The sequence below is a fragment of the Aotus nancymaae genome, unplaced genomic scaffold (assembly GCF_030222135.1).
Source record: "Aotus nancymaae isolate 86718 unplaced genomic scaffold, 86718_ANA_hifiasm-v0.15.2.pri h1tg000008l, whole genome shotgun sequence".
NCBI lineage: Eukaryota > Metazoa > Chordata > Mammalia > Primates > Aotidae > Aotus > Aotus nancymaae.
In genome coordinates this window covers 19,753,260-19,778,890 of record NW_026988419.1, presented here as the reverse complement: position 1 = coordinate 19,778,890, position 25,631 = coordinate 19,753,260, and the positions used below count along the sequence as shown (strand labels likewise).

The 25,631-nt window shown below is 35.7% G+C and overlaps 1 protein-coding gene across 3 annotated transcripts in view; it reads left to right on the top strand.

The window, feature by feature from the left end:
• The window catches only part of SPAG16 (sperm associated antigen 16), a 1,059,797-nt gene that overhangs the window by 503,501 nt on the left and 530,665 nt on the right, over positions 1 to 25,631 (top strand). For all 3 annotated transcript variants that reach the window (XM_064373027.1, XM_064373029.1, XM_064373028.1), the window contains one exon: positions 18,127 to 18,270. In XM_064373027.1, coding sequence (XP_064229097.1) covers positions 18,127 to 18,270 — 144 coding nt within the window. The remainder of the gene's footprint in view (positions 1 to 18,126; positions 18,271 to 25,631) is intronic.

The following is a 25,631-nucleotide window of genomic DNA, read 5'->3' as shown; positions in this document are numbered from 1 at the left end:
TGTTGAAAATTGTATTGAAAATTAGTTTCACATTTATCTTTTAGGGAAAAAGAATTTACCATTGATAATCCAAAAATCTGATAAAATCAGTTGAAGCCTGTTTAGAAAGGTTTAGAACTTACAAGTACGTATAGAATATATTATACTAAAGTATAAATTACATATAATGTAGTATAATATTATATACATAGGTATGTATATATTCCCTGCTGAAATTACCTGCCAATAGTGCCTGAAGAAACTCCTCTTAGAATAAGATGATTTTAACATTTCATTGTGATGGATATTAAAGTAGCTTATTTTATTTACTTTTTTGACTACAGTTTTTCTGACTCAATTACAGTGTTCCTGTATGGTTCAAAACCAATAAAAAATACCATTAGTAAAACCAGTCCATGTCTTAAAATTGTGTTTCATCTAGTTAGTTTGACATAAAATAATTGTAAATAAAATAATAATGGAGTTATTTTTATTGTAAACGATTAATCTAATACAGTGACACGTTTATCAAAATACTAGAAATGATAATTTCATATTCTTTGTAATGTATGTATTTTAATTTCCTTTGTTACTCATTGTTATACTGCATCTGTTTTCTGTTGCTGCTATAAGAAATTAGCACCAATTTAGTGACTTAAACACTAATTTATTATCTCATAGTTTTAGGTCACAAGTCTGTGCAGCCTCAATGGGTTCTGCTGCTTGGAATCTCACTGAGCTAAAATCAAAGGGTCAGCAGGTCTAGTCTCTTAACTGGAGGCTCTGAGATAGAGTGTGCTTCCCATCTCATCCAGGTTGTGGACAGACTTCAGGTTTAGTGGTTGTAGAACTGAGATTCCTGTTTCCTTGCTGGCTTTCAGGTGGAGTACTTGTTAACTTTCAGAGGACGTCCTTGTTTCATGACTCTTGCCACCATTGCTTCATCTTTAAAACAGGCAAGGTGGATTAAGTTTCCTCATGCTTTGCATCTCTCTGACCTACCCTCTGCCTCATTTAATTTCCCTTGCTTATAAGAACTGCTGTGATTAGACTAGATCCACCCCTCTGGATAATTTTCCTATTTTAAGCATATTCACAGGTTCCAGAGGTTTTGGTATGGACATGGTGCTATGCCATTATTGCACTGCTATGAAGAAATACCTGAGACTGGATAATTTATAAAGAAAAGAGGTTTAATTGGTTCATTGTTCTACAGTTTTTATAAGAAGTATAGTGCTGGCATATGTTTAGCTTCTGGTGAAGCCTCTGGGAGCTTTTAATCATGGTGGAAGGCAAAGCGGGGCTGGCATATCACATGGCAAAAGCAAGAGCAAGAGAGAAAGACTGAATGATTGAGGTGTCACATACTTTTAAACAACCAGATCTCATGTGAACTAAGAGGGAGAGCTAACTTATCACCAAAGGGATGGCCCAAGCCATTCATGATGGACCAAGTTCCAGATCCAAATATCTTACACCAAACCCCAACTTCAGTATTGGGGATTGCATTTCAACATAAGATTTGGATGAGGACCAACATCCAAACCATTTGATTCTTGTGCATTCTTATGTCTTTATAAGTGAGGTAGTCAGAGGAAAACAGGTCCCGGCAGAGTTAAAACAAGCATGGTTAAGGAGAGAGAAACACTGTAGCAGACACGGAATTCTCCTGGTTACTCTTGCGGTGAATTCTCTCTCCTTGATAAGGACAACAAAATGTTATAAGCAAATGACACACACAGGCATATAGTACAAAAAGTAACTGGAGGCAGTGACATATGTTATAGACAAATGTTTGGGTAATTTTGAGAGAGGTATGTGTGTAGAAATTCAGTGCCAAAATAAGGAAAGCAATTTGAGTTATTAATGAGAGATGGTGAAGCTGTGTGATTGAGAGAATTGGCAATGGTGCATACGTTTTATTTCTTTCCATGAATTTGGTAGAACTCAGTGTAGATAATAAATTATTCAGCTGAATATCTGTGGAGTTACTCCTGTTTGGTCTGTAAAAATGGAAGCTCTAGCTCTTGTCTGGATTGTAGTAAGTTGCTGTTTAGATGCTCCCTCTTTGCTCTTTCCCTACCCAAAGTGAATGGATGAAGAGTGAATAGACATCTCTTTATTTTTGCTTGTTTCACGTGAATTAGAAGAAACAAGGTATCAGCAGAATTTAAGATGCAGAGATAACTGTTTGGAAGTAAAAGACGCGTGAAGTGGTATCCTACCTCATGACAGATTATCAGGACTCATTTCATGTCTATTCCTTGGTTTTCTTACTTTGTCATTGTTTAGACCCATTTCTGGATACTGTGCTTCCGTTTTTGAATTTACATCTCACAACTTTATATGTTCATCAGTTTTTACCTTGGCTGAGTTGACCACCTAATCCTTCCTCTTAAACACGTACTTTTCATTCCATTTATCATTTCTAGCTATATCTATCTGGTTGTCACCACTGAATTCACCTTATTTGTGTTCGTGGAGTAATTTTTAACAACTTTATCAAAGTGTTTTTATAATTCCAGTTGATACACCTGTTCCCTACACCTGTTCCTTTCTTCCCATCCCTATTTCCTCTCTCCTATCCACTGGAAACTGATGCAGGTTATCACCCCTTGCAACTCTTCAGTTTCCCTTGCCAGCGTCTCCAGTTACATATAGTGAGTGCCAAACCCCATTTGATCTATTCCTTTTGTTCCCATCAGTCTCTGTGCATGGCCTATGGCACAGTTGAGCTATGATAATAGAAACTTATTCAGTCTTAGGAATTGTTTTATTGGAAATTTTATACTTATAATTTTTTTAATTCTAAAAATTAAATTTTTTTACTTAGAAATTTTAGGGTAGAAACTGAGACTCATATTGACATATAAATCTAAGATTTATATGTAATTGATTTATATGTAAATATACATGTGATTTACATGTAAATATAAATCAATATATAAAAAACAATAAATCAGATTGACATGTAAATGTCATTTTAAATTGACATTTTAAAAAATCCAAAAAAAATTAAAGAAACAAATTTTTTTACTTAGAAATTTTAGTGTAGAGACTGAGACTCAGATTGACATACAAATATATATAACTTGGGTTAATTTCAACATATGCCTCAAATTCCAAACCTTATGGCTTTGTGTTGCTATAAAGCAGTACCTGAGGTTGAGTAATTTATAAAGTAAAAAAGACGTATTTGTTTCACAATTCTGGATGGTTGGAAAGTTCAAGATTGGTCATCTGCATGTAGTGAGGACCTCAGTCTGCTGCCACTCTTGGCATAAGGTGATAGAGAGCCAGCTTATGCACAGATCACATAGCAGGGGATGAAACAAGAGAAAGAACAGGGAAGTACCAGGCTCTTTTTAAGAACTAGCTCATGCAGGAACTAATAGAGTTAGAACTAACTACCACTGTGAGAATGGCACCAAGACATCCATGAAGGATCCACCCCCATAACTCAAACACCTCCTACCTAGGCCCCACTTCCCAACATCACCAAACTGGAGATAAAATTTCAACATGAGATTTGGTGGAGACAAACAAACAAACCATATCCAAACCATAGCACTTCATTCTGTGAAAGTGCTGAAGTTTGTTGAGTATATTTCAATGATAAAAGAAACCATAAATAATTAATATTGGCTTTCCAATTTATTTATAAAATAGATACAAAAAAGTCGATATTTATATGTCATTACAATCATCATATTGGCTTGGTGATATCTAATAAATTGGGCCACACTGAAGTGAATTCTATACTACAGCATTTATATTTACCTCAATTTTATGTCTTCGGTTGTAATTCTTCCAATTATTTCTAGATTAGAGGTAGTCTATATTTCTAAATATCCTCCTAGAAAAGAGATTTTCATGTTAAAGCCCTTACCATAGGAAGTTTGACTGTCATTCCAAAGAATCTACTCTCTGTCACTAATATAAGATAGGAAATGGAAAATTTTATATTCATAACAACACAAAATTCTTGTAAATTGCTGAAACATGAAATAACCAAATAAACTTTATTAGTGAAATGGGTTTCTTTAGAACCTAAGTGTGTAATGTATCTTCTCAAACTTGTTAAATCATAAAGAAGAGCAGTGAGTTTGTAATATGAAGCACAGTATATATAAAACCATGTAGCATAAAATGTTCAGCTGCTAAGGCATCAGGAAGGTTCCAGGAGATATTTTTATAAATCCGGAGGTAGTCAACCTGTTTTGTTGATTGTCCTCATTCCATTTACCAAAATAGTAGGTGTTGATTCTCTTGTCTTTGAAGTTTACAAATTTCCTTTAGTTGAATCTGTATATTTTGAAATGCTATTTCTTTTAAATATTAGAAAGTTGAATAACTTTGAAGAAAATGGAAATGACATTGTATGGATTACAGGAAAACCAGAAAGATGTGATACCTTTCCTTATAAGGGTCAGGACTGGCACTCCTATAACAAAGGCACATTAATAAGAGAAAAGCAAAACAAATTTGTATAAGTTTTTCATAACACAGAAAACTTCAAAAATGAAAACTTAAAGCCCAGGGAATACTGTCTATGTTTAGTTTTGATGAAGAATGGACAGTCGAATAGAAATGTGATCAGACAAAAGGCTGTAATAAACTGGAAGGGAAAACCCAGAAAGGCATGACAATTCAGATTCTTCTGGCCTCCCTGTATAGCATTTCTTCTTTTCGAGTATAGGGCAGGACTTCTCTGGAATGAAGATCTTTAAGGAAAAGGAGAAAAGATTTTTATGGTGATAGGTTTTAAGGAGATAGGTTCTAGTTTCTAAGACCCACCTTTGGGAAGAGAAATTCTGGTTTTTATGATTTTCTTCTGGGTAGAAAGAGGGATGGAAGACAGGAGGGCAAGAGAATGTTTGTTGATGAGGTTTGGTCAGTGGTGACTTAGGAAAGATTATTAGGCTGTATATTTGCTTGTATGTTGACTTTCCATAAATGATTTTTGAGTTGAATATTGTAAAATGTAAATCTTTATATTTTTATTTGTAATTTGGATTTTTTTCTTATAACATATCAGTCTACAAATTTCCAAGAAACATTTACATTAGTATATTTAAAAGGACAAAATGGTATTACCCTTGTTTAATAATTAATTTAATTTAATCATGGTTAGCTAAAACTTGACTTTATTCACCCCGAAGACTTTTCCTAGAGAAGTGCTTATATTCAGAATTTGACTATGTAGTTTGGACGTATAAAATGCTGCTATCAAATTTAAGAATAAAATACAAGTTTTTAGAAAGTTGTGTGGAATGGCTTCTTTACATGGGATGAGAAAGGCCAAAGAATCGATACCATGTTTAAAACTATTTGGGTTGAATCTGTAAACTGATAATATGGGCTGGCCATGGTGGCTCATGCCTGTAATCTAGCACTTAAGGAGGCCGAGGTGGGTGGATCACCTGAGGTCAGGAGTTCGAGACCAGCCTGACCAACATGATGAAACCCCGTCTCTACTAAAATTCAAAAATTAGGTATGGTAGCGGGCATCTGTAATCTCAGCTACTCAAGAGTCTGAGTCAGGAGAATCACTTGAACCCAGAGACAGAGGTTGCAGTGAGACAAGATTGTGCCACTGCCCTCCAGCCTGGGTGACAGAGCAAGGCTCTCTCAAAATAAAAATAAACTGATAATATAGGTGAATGTTATAATATTCTACAACATGGGTATATTTTAATCACAGTATCCATTGAGTATCTATTAAGTGTAAGTCACTACGTAAGCCCTTTCCCTGTATTTGAGCCAGAGCAGACATCTAGTCTTGGCTGCCTCTTACCTTGCCAAAGATTGGGATTAGCACTACCAGCCAGGTGGCAAGGCATACACTGTATGTATAAGATTGGAAAGAAAGAAAATACTGAAACTTTAGCATTTACTACCCTCTAGGGAGTTAATAATAAGTCCACAAACTGAAAAAAAACTGTAAAACTGCTCTACTCTAGTGAAATATGAAAGGACAGTGCTACTTTCTAGATCCTAATGATGTAAGTCCTACTCTGCTTTGAATAAAACCCATAATCTCACAATATTTAAAACTTAAAGTGCTAGGGAGGTATTAAGATTTCATTTTTTTTGTTTTTACATTTACTTAGCTGTCTTCTGAAAATGAATAAGATCCACTATCTTATTTTGACAGATTTAAAATTATTGTGTTCTGTATACACATTTATTTTGTGACTTTCATTGCATTTGCATTTCACCTTGGCACTTTTTAAGTATACTTAATTATTAAAGATTTTTTAATGGTGAGGACAACTATGAGTTGAGCTTTCCTGAAGGTAGCGGTGAAAATACCAATACACTAAAGCGCCCTCTGCCATCAAGATAAGGAGCCGTAGTTTAAATAGCTCTTGGTTCACCACTGTACTCTCCAAGTTAGTGTCCCCATTTCTTCTGTTCCTCACTTTTCCATTTTCCACAGAGCAGCTACAGAGATCTTTTAAAAACATACCAATCATATCTAATTCTCCTACTTAAAACCATGAAATGTTCTTAGGAGAAATTTGGTCTTCTTTCCTCAGTCTAAAGGCCCTGCATGATTTGGTTCTTGCCTTCCTCTCGCTCCCTATCCATCCTCAACACAGTCCTCCTTGTTCATTCTCTTCATTCACCTTGGCTTTCCTTCTGTCACTTGAGTGCACTACCTCCTTGCAGCCTAGCGCATTTTCACTTGCCATCACCTGTGACTGAAACCATATGCCCCTAGACCATCCTAAAGATTCTTCTTCCGTATCATCCTGGTCTCAGCTGGGATGTCATGTCTTCAGTGTAGGCTCCTCTGACAACCTCATCAAAAATAACATTGTCCTCCATATTATTGTATCACTTTATAAAAACGTTTTCTTTCTAGCTGAGTTATTTTGTTCAGTTACTTTGTTATTTGTTCCCCCCACTCATAGGTAAGCTTTCTGAGGGTGATGCCTCTGTATTGCATACTACATCGTAGGCTTTAAACACATATTTGCTGGAATAATTAAAAAATTTCATGTTAAAGTACTTTATATAAATGCGGATACACATCATGATGTAAGATGCAGTTATTAACTGAGCAACAGTCAGACAACTCCTTTTTATTTATTTGTCCTGGCAAATTGATTAAAGCATACATAGTCTGTGAGTGTGTGTTGTCTTTAAGGACAAGTACGTAAGCGATCACCTTACATTCATGGGGCACACATTTTGATACTGATTTATTTTCCACCCACCGTGCATCTTCTGTTTTGGCAATAATTTCAGCCTGTGAACTGAAGTGAAGGAAACATTTACAATGCCGAATAACCTAAAAGGAAGACAAGGGTATCTAATTAGTCTTTCTTGTGACAATCTTTTTTTGGATTAATATTCTCTTTTGAAAAGTCTAACAGTGGTGCATATGTCACCGACTCTACTGATAATTAATAGTGTTCACCGTACACCTACACATGCTCCCTCCAAAATATCCTTCTGTAATGCCACTACTGGAAAGAACAATTTCAATTAGAGAGGAGAGTTTTTGAAGCATATATCACGTGGTCTATTATAAGAAATGTGTCCTATTATAAAAGAAAAAAAATCTCTGCCAGAACATAATATTTTATGTAACATGCCTGGTATATTGTATAACAAAACATTTATTTCATTAGGACATGACTTGATTAAGAAGCAGGACTAGCATTCACCACATTGTCTTTTTTTGAATCTCTAAGCTGTGTTCCTGTATGATTTTCACCCTACTTACAAGCTTATTAACTTAGGAATGTGGTGACAGGGCCTTTGTCTTTGAATCTTGTAATTATAATTAATAGTAAGTTAAAGGGAAGTAGAAAGCTTATATTCAAAGTTTGAAGTAAAATGACTTTGTTGCACTTAGAGCAGGTGCCAGGAAGAAATTAAGCAAAAACTTATTATTCCTATTTATTAGAACTTTGGGATGACATCTCTGAGGATGAAAGTCATTTTATGGTTACAAGAGGAAGACCTAGTTGGGGACAAAGCTTGAGGAGAGGTATCCTGCTATCTTTAGCTCTGCATGCCAGGGTCTAAAATGAACTTTGCCACCAAGATCAGCAACTACATTGTACCAGTTGCATCCATGCAAGTAAGGATAAGAGTGGATATGTACATGCTTTCCACTGTTTCCCTCAGTGTCTTCCTGCAATCTATATCATGAAAGAAGCAATCACAAAATTACTTGGGAAAGTGTTATTTATGATGGCTATATTTTTGTCAGAGTGACTTAACATCATATAAAACACAGCAATGTCCAATGTTTATCAAAACTAAGAGAAAACAACATTTAACTGTAAATATCTACAATTGTGAGTAGCGAATGTCTTACCCAGGATCTTTAAAAGAAGTTAAGTATGACTGATAGATGTTAACTATAGGAAGGGCCAAATTACAATGAACTTCAGTGATGTTGAATAATAGTAATACTAGTTGACATTTGTGGAAAGCTGACAAATGTTCAGATAATTGTTCTAACTACTTTACATATATCAACTTCTTTTATCCTCAAATGCCCTGATGGATCAGTATTTTTACCCTGTTTTCACAAATAAGAAAGCTGAGATGTACAACATTATCAGCTAGTAATTAAGTTGCAGGCCATTCTTCAAATCTAGGCAGGTAGACCCCGGGGACCTTGTCTCTCTGTGCTATGATAATGTTCACTAAGTTTTCATTATGGGTCTAGCACTATTCTAAGTCCTTTACAAGTGTTAACTTTAAAAATTCCCATAATAAGATTATGTGATCAATACTACAGTAGTTCCCATTTTTTCAGGTGAGGTGACTGAGAAAAATACTGATAAGAAAATTTATCCAAGGATTCCTAGCTAGTTAACACTGGAGCAAGAGTTCAAACTCACATCTTACTCCAGAGTCCACACTCTTAAACACTAGTTTACTCCATTTCATGCAAATATATAGGGATCAGCAAACTGTAGCCCACAGGTCAAACTGAGCCCAGCAACTCTTTTTGTAAATAAAATTTTGTTGAAACACATCCTTGATCATTCATTTATGTTTGGTCTGTGTCTGCTTTCATGCCACAACAGCAGAACTGAAAAGTTATAACAGATAACGTATGGTCCATAGTGTAAAATATTTACAACCTCTGCTTTAGACCGTAAGTGCTTCTTTAGTGATTATCTTTGTTTTATCCATCCCACCACCACCCGAAATCTAGACAATTTTCAGAAAATAGCAAGTAATAATAGTTATAACCTTTTACGCATGGTGAGAAAATGATAAAAAAAGGCCAGTGCTTTTGAAACTTCACAATGCATGCTAATAAATCTTCTAGACATACATAAAACAACATTCTCTGCTCTTGCTTTCATCTAAGAAAGGAAAAGGCAACTGAGGTACTGAGCTCACTCTACTTAAAGATATGGACTCCAGGCAGTTCACTCAAGTTCACATATTCTGGCTCTGCCACTTCCTAGATTCGTGACCTTGGGTGGATCACTTAACCTCTATGTGTCCCAGTTCCTCCACCTGGAAAAAATGGGGATAGTGGTAAACTAACTCATAGAAGTACAGAAATGCCTTATTTTATCACACTTCATAGATATTGCATGTTTTTCTAACTGAAGTGTATTGGTTAATTCTCACACTGCTATAAAGACATACCTGAGACTGGAAAATTCATAAAGAAAGAGGTTTGATTGACTCACAATTCTGCATGGCTGGGAAGGCCTTGGGAAATTTACAGTCATGGGAAGGCACCTCTTCACAGGGCAGCAGGAGAGAGAATAAGAGCAGAGCAAAGAGGGAAGCCCCATATGAAACCACTAGATCTCATAAGAACACACTCACTATCACAAGAACAGCATGCGGGAAACCACCCCCATGATTCAGTTTTCTCCACTTAGTCCTGCCCTTGACATTTGGGGATTATTACAATTCAGGGTGAGATTTGGGTGTGTACACAGAGTCAAACCATATCATTTCACCGCTGGCCTCTTACAAATCTCATGCCCTCATATTTCAAACCATAATCAGGTTCCTTCCAGTCCCCCAAAGTCTTAATTCATTCCAGCATTAACTCAAAAGTCCAAGTCCGAAGTCTCATCTGAGACAAGGCAAGTTCCTTCTGCCTATGAGCCTGTAAAATCAAAAGCAGGTTAGTTACCTCCTAAGATACAGGGATTTGGTAAATACACCCATTCCAAATGGGAGTAATTGGCCAAAGCAAAGGGCTACAGGCCCCATCATTAAACCTTAAGGTTCCAAAATGATCTCCTTTGACTCCATGTCTCATATCCAGATCACACTGATTCAAGAGGTGGACTCCCATAACCTTGGGCAGCTCCATCCCTGTGGCTTTGCAGGGTACAGCCCCCTCCCAGCTGCTTTCATGGGCATTGTCTACAGCTTTTCCAGGTGCACAGTGCCAGCTGTCATTAGACAGCTGTAGTCTGAAGAACAGTGGCTTTCTCAAAGCTCCACTAGGCAGTGCCCCAGTGGGGACTCTCTCTGGAGGCTCGAAACCCACATTTCCCTTCCACACTGCCCTAGCAGAGGTTCTCCATGAGGAATATGCCCCTGCAGCAAACTCTGCCTGGACATCCAGGCATACCTATATATCTTCTGAAATCTAGGCAGAGATTTCCATACCTCAGTTATTAACTTTGCTCCCTCCACAGGCTCAACATGTTTAAGCTGCCAAGGTTTTGGGCTTGCACCCTCTGAAGCAAAGGCCTGAGCTGTATGTTAGCCTCTGCTAGTCATGGCCAGGATGCAGGGCAGAGTATGAAGACGGTGCAAAGCAGCAAGGCCTTGGGCCTGGCCCATGAAATCATTTTTTTCTCCTAGGCCTCTGGGTCTGTGATGGGAGAGTCTGCCATGAAGACCTCTAACAGGCCCTGGAGACATTTTCCCCATCATGTTGGTTATTAACATTTGGCTCCTCATTACTTATGCAAATTTCTGTAGCCAACTTGAATTTCACCTCAGAAAAATCAGTTTTTCTTTTCTAACTCATCATCAGGCTGCAAATTTTCTGAGCTTTTTATGCTCTGCTTCCATTTTAAACGTAAGTTCCAGTTTCAAATTATATCTTTGTGAATGCCTAAAACTGAATGCTTTTAAGAGCACCCAAGTCACAACTTGAATGCTTGGGGCTTAGAAATTTCTTCTGCCAGATACTCTAAATCATCTCTCAAGTTCAAAGTTCCACAGATCTCTAGGGCAGGGACAAAATTCTGCCAGTGTCTCTGCTAAAGTATAGCAAGAGTCACATTTATTCCAGATCCCAAAAAGTTCCTCATCTCCATCTGAGACTACCTAAGCCTGGACTTAATTGTTCATATCAATAGCAGCATTTTAGTCAAAACCATTCAACATGTCTCTAGGAAGTTCCAAACATTCCTCCAAACTGTTCCAATCTTTGCCTGTTACCCAGTTTCAAAGTTGCTTCCACTTTTCAGGTATCTTTACAGCAGCATTCCACTCTTTGTATACTAATTTACTGTATTAGTTCATTCTCACGCTGCTGTAAAGACATATCTGAGACTGGGTAATTTGTAAAGGAAATAGGTCTAGTTGATTCACAGTTCCACATGTCTGGGGAGGCCTGAAGAAACTTAAAATTATGGTAGAAGGCACCTCTTCACAGGCAGCAGGAGTGAGAATGAGAGCAGAGCGAAGAGGGAAGTCTCTTATAAAACCGTCAGATCTCATGAGAACTTAATCATGACTCTCTCACTCTCAGAACAGCATGGGGGAAACCACCCCCATGATTCAGTTTTCTCCACCTGGTTCCACCTTTGACATGTAGGGATTATTACAATTTAAGATGACATTTAGGTAGGGACGCAGAGCCAAACCACGTCATGAGGGTTGGTGGCAACCCTGCATGAAGCAAGTTTATTAGCACCATTTTATTTCCCCAGCAGTGTGGGCTCACTTCATATTTCTGTGCCACGTTTAGATAATTCTTTCATTATTTCAGACTTTTTCATTATTATTATACCTGTTATGGTCATGTATGATTGGTGATCTCTGATGTTACTGCTTTAATTTTTAGGGGGATGCCAAGAACCACACCCATATAAGACTGCAAACTTAATTGCTAAATGTTGTGTTTGTTCTGACTCTCCCACCAGTTTGCCATTTCCCTATCTGTCTTCGCCTCCTCAGGCCTCCCTATTGCCTGAGACACAACAATATTGAAATGAGGCCACTTAATAACCCTACAGTGGTCTCTGCGTGTTCAAGTGAAGAAGAGTTGCGTGTCTCTCACTTTAAATTAAATGCTAGAAGTGATTAAGTGTAGTAAGGAAGGTATGTTGAAAGCTGAGATAGGCTGAAAGCTGGGCCTCTTAAGATAAACAGCCAGCCAAGTTGTGCATGCAAAATAAAAGTTCTTAGAGGAAATAAAAAGGTCTACTCCTGTGAACACACGAATGATAAGAAAGCATAACAGCCTTATGGCTGACATGAGAAAGTTGTAGTGGTCTATATGAAAGATGGAACCAGCCACAACATTTCCTTAAGACAAAGCCAAATTTAGAGCAAGGCCCTAACTCTCTTCAATTCTACAAAGGCTGGTAAGTGCGAAAGCTGCAAAAGAAAAGTTTGAAGCTAGCAGAGTTTGGTTCATAGGGTTTAAGGAAAGAAGCCATCTCCATAACATAAAAGTGTCAGGTGAAGCAGTGAGTGCTGAAGTAGAAGCTATACAAAGTTATCCAGAAGATTTAGCTAAGATAATTAATGAAGGTGGCTAAACTAAAAAAAATCTTCACCATAGGGAACAGTGGCTTACACCTGTAATTCCAGCACTTTAGGAAGCCGAGGCAGGCGGGTCACCTGAGGTCAGGAATTTGAGACCAGCCTAATCAACATGGTGAAACCCTGTCTCTACCAAAAATACAAAAATTAGCTGGGCATAGTGGTAGGCCTCTGTAATCCCAGCTACTCAGGAGGCTGAAGCCAGAAAATGACTTGAACACAGGAGGCAGAGGTTGCAGTGAGTTGAGATCACTCCATTGCACTCCATCCTGGGTGTCAGAGCAAGACTCTGTCTCAAAAAAAAAAAAAAAAAAAATCTTTAGCATAGATTAAATAGCCCTTTATTGGAAGAATATATTATTTAAAACTCTTACAGCTAGAGGGGTGAAGTCAGTGTTTGGCCTCCACACTCCACATGACAGGTTTACTCTCTTGTTAGGGGCTAATGCAGCTGGTAACTTGAAGTTGAAGCCAATGCTCATTGACCATTTTCAAAATCCTAGGATCTTAAAAATTTTGCTAAATCTATTCTGTCTGTGATCTATAAATGTAACAACAAAGCCTAGATGACAGCTTGTCTGTTTACAGCATGGTTTAATGAATATTTTAAGCTCACATTTGAGACCTACTGTTTAGAAAAAAGAGATTCTTTACAAAATATATTTCTCATTGGCAATTCACCTAGTCATCCAAGGACTATGGTGAAGATGTACAAGGAGACAAATGTTTTCATGCCTGCCAACACAACATCAATTCTGCATCCCATGGGTCAATTTCAACTTCCAATTCTTATTTTTTGAAAAGTACATTTTGTAAGTCTATAGCTGCTGTAGATAGTGATTCCTCTGATGGATCTGGGCAAAGTGAACTGAAAACCTTCAGGGAAAAGACTTTCATGATTCATAGGAAGAGATCAAAATATAAACATTAACAGAAGTTTGACATAAGTTGATGTCAACCCTCATGGATAACCTTGAGAGGTTCAGAACTTTAGTGGAGGAAGTCACGTCAGATGTGACGGAAGGAGCAAGAGAACTAGAATTAGAAGTGCCACCTGAAAACATGATTCAATTGCTGCAATTTTATGATAAAACTTGAATGGATAAAGAGTTGCTTCTTATTGATGAGCAAAGAAAGTAGTTTCTTGGGATGGAATCTACTCCTGGTGAAGATGCTGTGAACATTGCTGAACTAACAATGAAGTAGTTGAAATATTTCATAAACATATTTGATGAAGATATTTGTGAGGGTTGACTCCAATTTTGAAAGAAGTTTCAGTGTCGGTAAAATACTATCAAACAGCATCACACGCTACAGAGAAATCTTTTTGAAAGAAAAAGTACATTGATGTGGCAAACTTGATTGTTGTCTTATTTTCAATTGCCACAACCATTTGGCCTTCAGGAACCACAGCTGTGATTGGTCAGCAGCCATCAACATCAAGGCAAGACCCTCTGCCAGCAAAAAGATTATGACTGGATGAATGTTAAGATCATCATTAGCGTTTTTTAGCAATAAAGTATATTTTCATTGTCATTTTAGACATAATGCTCTTATATACTTAATATACTGTAGTATAGGGTAAACATAACTTTTATGTGTACTGGGAAACCAAAAGTTTGCATGAGTTGCTTTATTGTGACATTTACCTTATTGAGATGGTCTAAAACCAAGCCTGGAGTATCTCCAAGATATGACAGCATTATAGCCATGGAATGAGTTAATGTATGCAATTTTTGGAAGAGGAAGTGACTTCTATAAAGTATTGGTTGTTACTCCTATTCTTCAGCTTCTTCAAAAGATTGATTCAGAGATAAACAGAATGGTCAAAGTTGAGGCCTAAGTATAACTGGGTAAATTTTTAATGAATTAAAAGCCTATAGAATCAATGATTATTAAATAGTGTTCTACATTTACTTTTAGAGATCTCTATGAAAATAAAAATAAAAAAAGAAGTCAGTGCCCTCTGACAACTTGATGTATAATACCAGGCTTGTACTATTAGCCCAAGAAAACATATTAAAGATCTTGTTAAGTGCAACATGTAGTAAATCTGCTCAAAATCGTACGTAGATTGTCGGAGAGGCGCTCCTCCCTTGGTTTCTCTGGCAGTCCCAGAGCATATTAACTGTAAAGAGAAGGGTCTTCTTATTTTTCTTTTTTCCAGACAGAGTCTCACTCCCTACAACCTACACCTCCCGGGTTCAAGCAATTCTCCTGCCTCAGCCTCCCAAGTAGCTGGGATTACAGGTGCCCATCAGCACGCCTGGCTAATGTTTGTATTTTTAGTAAAGAAAGGGTTTCACCATGTTGGGCAGGCTGGTCTCAAACTCCTGACCTCATGATCCACCTGCCTCGACCTCCCAAAGTGCTGGGATTACAGGCATGAGCCACCGCTCCAGGCTGAGAGCAGGGTCTTCTAACCCCTCTAAGACTATTGTGTCTGGTGGTACCCAGCCCTGATATAATACACTGACAATTCCTAAATGGGTTCTTTACCTCAGGGTTTAATAATGACTAAATGACTTAAGCACTTACTGGGAATGGTAGTAGTTACAACCAAGCTCTGCAACAGGAATTATTGATGTTTATAGTACACATATAAATAATAAATGATTGAAGATTCATACTAAGTATGAATAGCTAAAATCATGAACCTCGAAGCCAAGCCATCCTGGATTCAGAGTTGGCTTCCATCCACTACCAAATGTAAGCTTGGGCAATTTACATAGTATCTCTACTAACCCTGTTTACTATGGCATAAAATTACAATACTGATAGTACCAACATCATTCACTATGTATTTAATGAATGTTTATTGAATAGCTACTATGTGCCAGCTACTATTGGGGTTGAGTATACAGCAAATAATACAGATATAAATCCCTGCTCTTTTGAGCTTTCATTTCACTTGTGAGAACTAAGCATTTAATACCAGGTATGGGGCACGTTAAATTTTCAAACAGTGTTAAATATTATTACCATTAGTTAATGACGACAACAATGATGACAGATACGTGTCATTATGGAGTTGAGAATAACACAACTTCTGTATGTGGGAAAGTATTTCTGGTCCATGGCCCTTTAACTGTGCTTCCCTCCCACAGGAGTGATTTGAACTGAGATCTGGAATACTTCACTGGGGGTCTTTATCGCTAAGTCCCAGTATTTGCTGATGCACTTAGTCCATGAGTAATTCAAAATCATGTATTTGTTAATGTGTTATTATGAAAGCACTAAATTCCTTTCTATATATACTGAAAATATTTCTATTCAGATAAAGAGCATTTTATGCCTGGCTGAAATGTGTATAGAATTATCCACAAAAGTCATTTACAGACTTTATATATATATGTATATATATAAAAGTCTATATGACTATATATATATGTATCTGTAAATGACATATATGTATCTATACACACATATGTGTGTATGTATGTATCTATGCCAGTGTTAGGAAAGGAATATATGGGCAGAGAAATCAGAGTGTGATTAGAGGATCAGTCCACGTGGAATGGGAGTAAAAGTTGTTTAAGGTTTCACAGAGGAGACCACATATTGAAGGGGATGAAAAGTGTAAAAAAGTACTTAGAAAACTGATCAGCCATCAGTGGGTTTGTATTTATATTTTTTTCCTTAACTTCTACAAATAGCTCCTCTCACAAAAGTCATTTTGGAAACTTATCTTTCAAAGTTTGTAAAAACATCAATGATTTTAGTTATCTTCACTTAAAGAGGGTAATTTATCATCTGGTCAAGTGTGCATGTGTCTGCCAGGAAAGCTGTGAGCCAACATACATCATACTCAGTAGCTTCAAGGATTCGGTTTGCCTTCTTGTGTGCATTTGAATACAGAATTCATTTTAATCTGACATTTTTTACCTCTCATCATATTTTTCTTCTAATTAAGTTCTATAAATGTATCTTCTATCCGGTTGGAGCTGTAATAAATTCTTTACTTGAATTGGCCTTCTGAAAGTCACAAACCAACATTATGATGAATTGCAAAATGAATAATTTCCTTTCCACTGTGTTTATTTTGAGCAGCAAAATGCTGGAGAAAAATGAAACAATGTTTCACTAGAAAGAAGGCCATGCCTATAGTGGCTACATGGCTTTGACCTGAATGCTGCTAATTCTGAAGCCAGTAGATTCCCAAAACCCTGTAGGTCTAATTTGAAAATAATTTTTCAGTTATAATTTTTGAGTTTAATGAAATTAATGTAAGGTATAAATAATGAGAAATGTTTTACTCTCCTGTAAGCCTGGAGTTAGCCATGTTGGTATGGACTAGAGCCATGATTTCTTTGGGAAATGTATTTCTTAAAATCCATATTGCAGAAGAAAAGAACAAGACCATTTATAGAATAGACTAAGGGAAAAATGAACATGTGATTACTATTTTTTAAATCATCATATGTCTTACCACTCCACATAGACAAGTAAGTGTATTATGTCTTTGAGTTTAGATGGCCAGATTGAGAAACTGAACAATTTGTTACTAATATTTAGGTTGGAATTTTAATAGGTGCTTAACATTGGACACATCTGTTCCTATTACATTGTAAGGCATAGATGAAACTTTATATAAATAAGATTAAAGCATTACCATAGATAAAATATCAGGCATTAACCTTGTAGACTTTTGATTTTAAAATAGCTTATCTCCAGTATTAAAATCGCCACAGTGATCAGAGTCTGGTTCAAGTAATAGTGCTTAATGTGTTAATCATTAATCTTACATACTTCTTTCTCATTTCACCTCTATTCTTTTATAGAATGGGAATTGCCTTATGCATCTTGAATTCATTACTGTAATTTGTATACTGTGAGTTGACTGAAGCCAATTTAAATGGTATATTAGGATAGAATTTTAGTTCCTTCACTTTGTGTAGATAGTGGGCCATGAAGTTAATGTTTCATTTATAGTATTTATTACAGTACTATGATAATGTGGTTATGATTCATGACCTTTTCCTGCATAATGGCTGATTTAAGACATACTGTAGTTTGAAAAAAACGTTGAGGTTCTATAACAACCATGACCACTGCTCCAAATATCCTAACAAAAAATACCATAGGCATAATTTTTCTTCCCTGAAAGAAAAACCAGAATTACTCTTTTCAAACCAGAATTAGACATGCACAATCACCTAAACCAACCACTTTATCCTGCAGATGAGGAATCTGAGATCCAGTGAAGCTGATTAGATTGATGGAGATCAGAAAGCTGTTAGTGTTAGCGCTTTAGCCAAGATGTAGAACCTGCTTCCTCTTATTTTCAGGCCAGTAATCAGAACTATCCTGCCTTGCTAAAATTGGATAATCACTGCCATTTCATTCATTCACATTCTGAAAACATTTGCTATTATCTCCCCGTAACTCTTCTTCTTTTTCCTTGTGCAGTGTCTCCGTGCACCCCCACAAAGACATCCTAGTCTCCTGTGGTGAAGACAGAGTCTGGAAGGCGTTGGGCATTCCAAAAGGCAACGTGCTTCTCACAGGAGTTGGCCACACTGACTGGCTTTCAGACTGCTGCTTCCATCCCAGGTCAGTGCACAGGAGCCCTAGAAATAGCCTAATCTCTCTAGGAATGTGCTTGTTTTCTCTCTCTCCTCACTCTGCCGTCCTTGATGATGTTTTTCTTTCTGCAACAACACGCCCTCCACTGAATTTTAAAGTGTGTAGATAAATGCCCTTTGGGTTTTCATTATATTGACTTGATTGTTTTTGATATTTGGTACATGTAAAACTTAATCCACATGCTTATGCTTTTAACCAGAGTAATAGCTTCTCAGTACAAGCAGTATTAGCATTCCCTGTGCTCACAAACCCTGACAAGGCACACAGATTTCTAGTCAATAATGTATGCCAGAATTTACCTTAGTTAATCTTTGAAGTTTTCCTTTTAGAACTGTTATGTACCAAAAAGGATCAGAGAGCAGTGATCAATTTTTTAAAAAAATTCAGTGACATTCAAGATATTAAAAAGAACAAAGCAATTCTAAAACACTGGGGCCTATAATTTTTGAAATTCACTGAATTTTTGTACCTAAAAGATCAAGGGTACAGAAGAGAGGACATTCTGAAAGACATACACAGATACTTTGCCGTGGCAGATGGAGAGCTCTGTCCACAGTTCCTTGTGGCCCATTCCTGCCACCAATCCTGTTTTTTGCTCATCATTCTTCTTGGATCTGCCTCTTTCTAAAACTCTCTGGTCTGATGACTTTTGGTAATCCATAGTTCTTGGTACTTTTCTCAACCACTCTACTTGGAAATTTTGTTCTTAGGAAGATCTCTTACTGATTTGTTTTCATATTTTCACTAAACTCCTTTTTTAAACCGTTTTTCTTTTATCTTTGCTATGAATGTCTATGAAATTAGATAGAAAATTTTTGTTTAAATTTAGAAATTTGTAAGTTAGTGATGAGTAAACTGTTTGTTTTAAATTTTAACTTTTCAAAATCTTTCCAAAGTATTATTTATCTTTAGTAAATGTCTGACCCTAATTTGTGAACATGCAGTGTATTCCATATCCAGTATATAAATTAAACAGAGCCTTGCCACCCTCTCACCTCTTAGGAACATAAAACCCATCTTGCAAGTAGAGATAATACAATTAGAAGTATAGCCTATCGCTTATGTAGCTACTGGGCATAGTAATCAGATTTTGATAATGCCCTGTTACCATGACAGCCAGTGACTCAGAGATTTTCTCATTAGTGTTTGACCAGCAATGGTCCTTTTAATAGATCTTGCTGTTTTCTCATTCAATTACTGAAATTAATATGAGATGAGATATATCATTATCAACTCATAAGATGAATTTACATTTAGCACTTTCTTATGGCAGAATTATAGTAAAATGCTGCTATACCGTTTGTTTTTTTCCAGTGCATGAGACAAATATAAGAAGAGAAAATAAATATAACCATAAGTGTTCTTAAATGAGAGATATTTAATAGCAAGTGTTCTATTTGTAGAATTAATAAAAAAGAAAAATGATTATTAGAAACAGAAAAAAGGTTATATTTTGGTTTATTTGGGGTGAGATACATTCTGAAAGAGTTTATATCTCAGACCACAAATATTTTATAATCCTTAATGTATGCAAATCAATACTGATTAACATATAAATATGAAAATATATATCTGTACATATAGATAGTGTTGATGTATTAAAAGTTGTTGAAATTTGTGTTTCCTGGAATTTAAATTTGTAATATTTGATTTTTGCCTTGGCTTATGTAATTTGGTCAGTAAGAAAAAATAGTTCATTGTTGAAGGTAATATATCTCCTCTCTCATGATATACTTCAACTATAATTTAAAATCAAACCTAAAATAAGGTTGATTTAAATATGATACTTTAATCGGTAGTTGAATCTTTAATGAATACAATTGTAGTCTTCAGAGTCCAGCTCTGGACTCTGGTTGATCTTGCTTTCTTGGAAGAGGCCTCGGGTGGACACAGTGTATACTAACATTTACTTTCCTCCTGTGCTCTTCATACAAGGAACGTAAACTTTTTCTTATTGTTTTCTTTTCTTTGCTTTTAACATTTCCTTTATTTTTCATTTTATCTGCTTCTATTTGAATGGTTTCTCTAACTTCCAGCTGGATGCATTCCTGACTACAATGCTAGCTGATGCTGTCAGACACTGTCTCTTCTGCAGTGATGACATATCCAGATTTTGTTTGGGGGGGGTCAATTATTCTTGGCATGATTGTGGTTCACCTTGACTGACCCAAATCAATCATCTTTGTCCTGTTTCTCTTGTCATAGCAGACATCTGAAGTGCCTAAATAATAAATACGACAGGCATAGAATACTCACATCAGGCAAAAGAAGATTGACAGGTTAAAAAAATAAACTGAGGGAATAACTAACACTTGAGAATCCAACTAATATGATGTCAAAATATATAAAACAAAAAATCTCATAAAACAACATGATAGTAAAAAAATATAATTGTCAGAATCAAAGACTTCAAGGTATCTCTCTCAACTTTTACTCTGTCAAGTAAACAAAATTATAGTGGAATTAGAAGAATTAATATGATAGTAAGTATAATTAACAGTATATATTTAACTCTGTACAAGGAGACAATATAAATTTTTTGAGATCATTTATGATTTAATTTTCAAAAAGGCATAAATTCTTTACCCCAAATCTAGCATAAATTCATCATAGTATAAGTTATATAAACCATAATTTATGACCAAGATTCAATGATAAAAGTAAGTGATACAAAATTAATAACCAATAATGAGATGAATCACAAATTATTAAGACACATATAAATGAATATTGAGTCAAAGAGTAACTATAAACTTTCATTATATAGTTGGTAAACAGTTACAACTACACTTACCAAATTTATGAGATGTATCCAAAGCTGTATTCAGAGTAAAATTCATAGCTTTAAATTTTTTATCACTAAATAAGAAAAAAAGAAATTAAATGAAGTATGAATTCAAAATTTTTTAAAAATGAAATATAAAAAGCAAAAGAATAAATCAAAATTAGAAATAAATTAGAATAGAAAGAGGAGGCATATTTATGTATGTTATATATATATGAAAACTTCTGAACTTATATAATATATAAATATGTATATATAAATTAGAAATGTATATACATATAAATAATATACATCTGTAAATGCACATATATATGTAAATTCAGAAGTTTTTCTGTCCTCAAGAGGAAAAATAATGAAGGAGCTACAATACATTAGATATCCTGGAAAACTACTGAAAATATATTAAGTGAGGAAACAGTAATATAAACCTTAGCAACTTAGAAGGAGTTAGTAACATATATACAGAACTAGAATATATATGCACTTAAATTTTTTATGAAATAATCTCTGTGAAAGTAAACATTATCGATACTAAATTAAGATGGAAGAAAAATCTGGACTAGATCGAAAACAGTGAATAAACTGAGTTTTAAAGTTTTACCTTGCATGCCCATCTTTAGCAGTTTTATGAATATGCTTTTAAAAACTTACCAAAATAAGAAAGAAAGAAAAAAGAGTTAGAATAAAACAGGTAATTTTTAGGTTCATTACCTATCACAAGGACAGAAAAAATAAAAGGGAAATTCATTACTGGTTTTAAAAATAAAGCAAAAACATAATTTTTAACCTAACAGATAGAGTACTCACACGGTAACCAGAGACCCATTTCACAATTATGAATGCAAAAATTTAAAAAATGATGTCGACAATGAAATTCAGTTGTATGTTTAAAAAGAGCAATATACCACAACTAAGTAAGATTTGTACTTGGAAACCATGATATACATAAATGATCCAACTATGGGGACATCATATAATAAATTATGCTAATAGATAGATATGGAAAGTTACTTTAAAAAGTGGCATAAATGTAGCAACTATCCCTGTTAATACACATATGTTTGCATACATTAGTAGATTCCATGTGATGGAATTGATTAGGGGAATGGATTTTGAAACAGCTAAAAGCTATTAATAAGATCTGCAGGTGAATGTCAAACCTAGATGCCATGAAGTTTAATGAGTAAAAAGAGGAATGGTGCTTATAGGAAATAGCTCAAAGAGGGGAACATAAAACCAAATAGGTAAAAATGTAGATAATGCCCACAATCAAAACAGAAGCAAGAGTGCAAGCTAACATCTGTCTATGGAAGCTTAATTACTTCTCCAGTTGGTGTTTACTCTCTTTAAATATTGACTACATGTTTTCTTTTTTATCCTTTATAATAATGATTTCTTTTTGTTGCAACACTAACACCATCTAACATATTTATAACTGAAGTAATTTATAGATTCAATGCTATCCCCATCAAGCTATCAATGACCTTCTGCACAGAACTGGGAAAAATCACTTCAAACTTCCTATGGAACCAAAAGAGAGCCTGCATAGACAAAATAATCCTAAGTAAAAAGAACAAAACTGGAGGCATCATGCTGCCTGACTTCAAACTATACTATAAGGCCACAGGAATCAAAATTTGGTACCAGAATTGTACTGGTACCAAAACAGAGACATAGACCAATGGAACAGAACAGAGGCCTCAGAAGCAACATCACACATCTACAATCATCTGATCTTTGACAAACATGAGGGAAAAAAAGCAGTGGGGAAAGGATTCCCTGTTTAATAAATGGTGCTGGGAAAACTGGCTAGCCATGTGCAGAAAGCAGAAACTGGACCCCTTCCTGACACCTTACAGTAAAATTAACTCCAGATGGATTAAAGATCTATACATAAGACCTAACACCATAAAAACCCTAGAAGAAAACCTAGGCAAAATCATTCAGGACATAGGCATAGACAAGGACTTCATGGCTAAAACACCAAAAGCAATGGCAACAAAAGCCAAAATAGACAAATGGAATCTAATTAAACTCCAGAGCTTCTGTACAGCAAAGGAAACAATCATTAGAGTGAACCGGCAGCCAACAGAATGGGAAAAAATTTTTGCAATCCACCCATCTGACAAAGGGCTAATATCCAGAATCTACAAAGAACCAAAACAGATTTACAAGAAAAAAACAAACAAACCCATTCAAAAGTGGGTGAAGGAAATGAACAGATACTTTACAAAAGAAGACGTATATGAGGCCAACAAACATATGAAAAAATGCTCATGATCACTGGTCATCAGAGAAATGCAGATCAAAACTACATTGAGATACCATCTTACACCAGTTAGAATGGTGATCATTAAAAAATCTGGAGATAACAGATGCTAGAGAGGATGTAGAGAAATAGGAACACTTTTACACTGTTGGTGGGAGTGTAAATTAGTTCAACCATTGTGGAAGACAGCGTGGCGATTCCTCAAGGACCTAGAAATAGAAATACCATTTGACCCAGCAATCCCATTACTGGGTATATACCCAAGAATTATAAATTGTACTATTATAAAGACACATGCACAGTATGTTCATTGTGGCACTGTTTACAATAGCAAAGACATGGAACCAACCCAAATGTCCACCATCGATAGACTGGATAAAGAAAATGTGGCACATACACACCATGGAATACTATGCAGCCATAAAAAACAATGAGTTTGTGTCCTTCATAGGGACATGGATGAATCTGGAAACCATCATTCTCCGCAAACTGACACAAGAACAGAAAACCAAACACTTTATGTTATCACTCATAGGTGGGTGTTGAATAATCAGAACCTGTAGACACGGAGGGGAATATCACACACTGCAGTCAGTTGTGGGGGATAGGGGAGGGACAGTGGGGGTGAGGAGGGTGGGGAGGGATAATCAGGGGAGAAATACCAGATGTAGGTGATGGGGGGATGAAGGCAGCAAACCACCTTGCCATGTATGTACCTATGCAACAATGCTGCATGATCTGCACATGTACCCCAGAACCTAAAGTATAATTAAAAAAAGAAATGTATGTGGAAATCTTTTAACTGTAAGTTTTATATAAATATCATGCAGACTCTATACAAACAGAAGGCATTAAAAAACTCGTATTGCAAGTCTTCAAAATATGACATTACTTCAAAATAATACTATACACATAACTCATTATTTCCACCTGTTATTTACAGTGGAATTGGTTCTGTTTGTATCTGAGTTTTTAATTTCCTCAGTAGGACTTGTCTATCCATATCTTTTTTAGGAAGCACATGGATAACATTCATCACTGTGTAACCCATCATTATTACACATTTACCACTAGATAGAGGTCATACATTGGTAAGGTAAAGCACCCTTTGCATTTAGTTGGTGGACTGATGGAAGTGTTGGTAGCTGTTGAAAGCAATTCATCAATCATTGAAAATGATAAATGAATGGAGCAATGTAGTGCTGTCTTTGCACTACTGAAAGAAAATGTACGTTGCTGAAAAGTAGGAACATAAACATACCACAGTGCAAGGGTAGAGGTCATGCAGGTGGCCCATTTTAGAATGCTAGCCTCACCATTGCTAGTCTTTTCAGTTTTCTCATATGTGAAATAGAAAGAATAATGATACCTACTTTGTAATTTGATTGTGAAGACTAATGTGATGATATCTGAAAAGCACAAATACTATTGCTAGGCACAAATATGCTCAATAAATGTTAGCTATCATCATTTTTTCATTGATAGAAATTTTGAGAACTTAAAAAGATAGCTCAAAAATTGTTATAGAACTGGCTGCCACACAATAGGCTATGAAGGATAGAAGCAGGTGTGTTTTCTGGATTATATCAAACTCTGTTGGAAAAATGATAAACAACCATCAAAATTAGTTGGTAAAATCATGACTCAAACTCATACCCAGTAAATGAGGAAGATAGTTATAAAATGAAAACCAAATACAGTTACTTCAAAACACTATGTTATCTAGCTCTTCTCAGCCCATAAAATGTAAATGTTTCTTTAAAAATTGTGCCAAACTCATCCTACTTTTTTATAAATATAAGAATTTTGCATGTTTCCTATTTTTTTTTAGATTTTAGATTATGTTTTTAGAAGGAAAAAAAATGGCCAGAAACCTCAACAGAATTCCATTTTAAAATCGTCTTTTTGATTTGTTTTTTGCACAATGTAAAAAATATAGTGGTTTAACTTCCTTATCTACAGGGATGTTCCATTACTGTAGGCCCGTTTAGACCAGCTTTGGGCAAACAAAACACAGTTACACAATCAATATTCAGGTTAATAATGTTATATCAGTAAAACTCATGCTACACTACTTAATAAGATATTAGTCAGTATTTACCTATACCAAAGGACTGATAATTTTGAATGTAAATACAATGTCCAGTTCGCCAGTGCTTAGAGTTGCATTTTCTTCTGTATGACCACAGCTTATTATGTGAAACAGCATGTAACTCCCCACATATCTCTATAAATGAAAGCAGTGGGATTAGTGGTTTAAACAATTTCACAGTG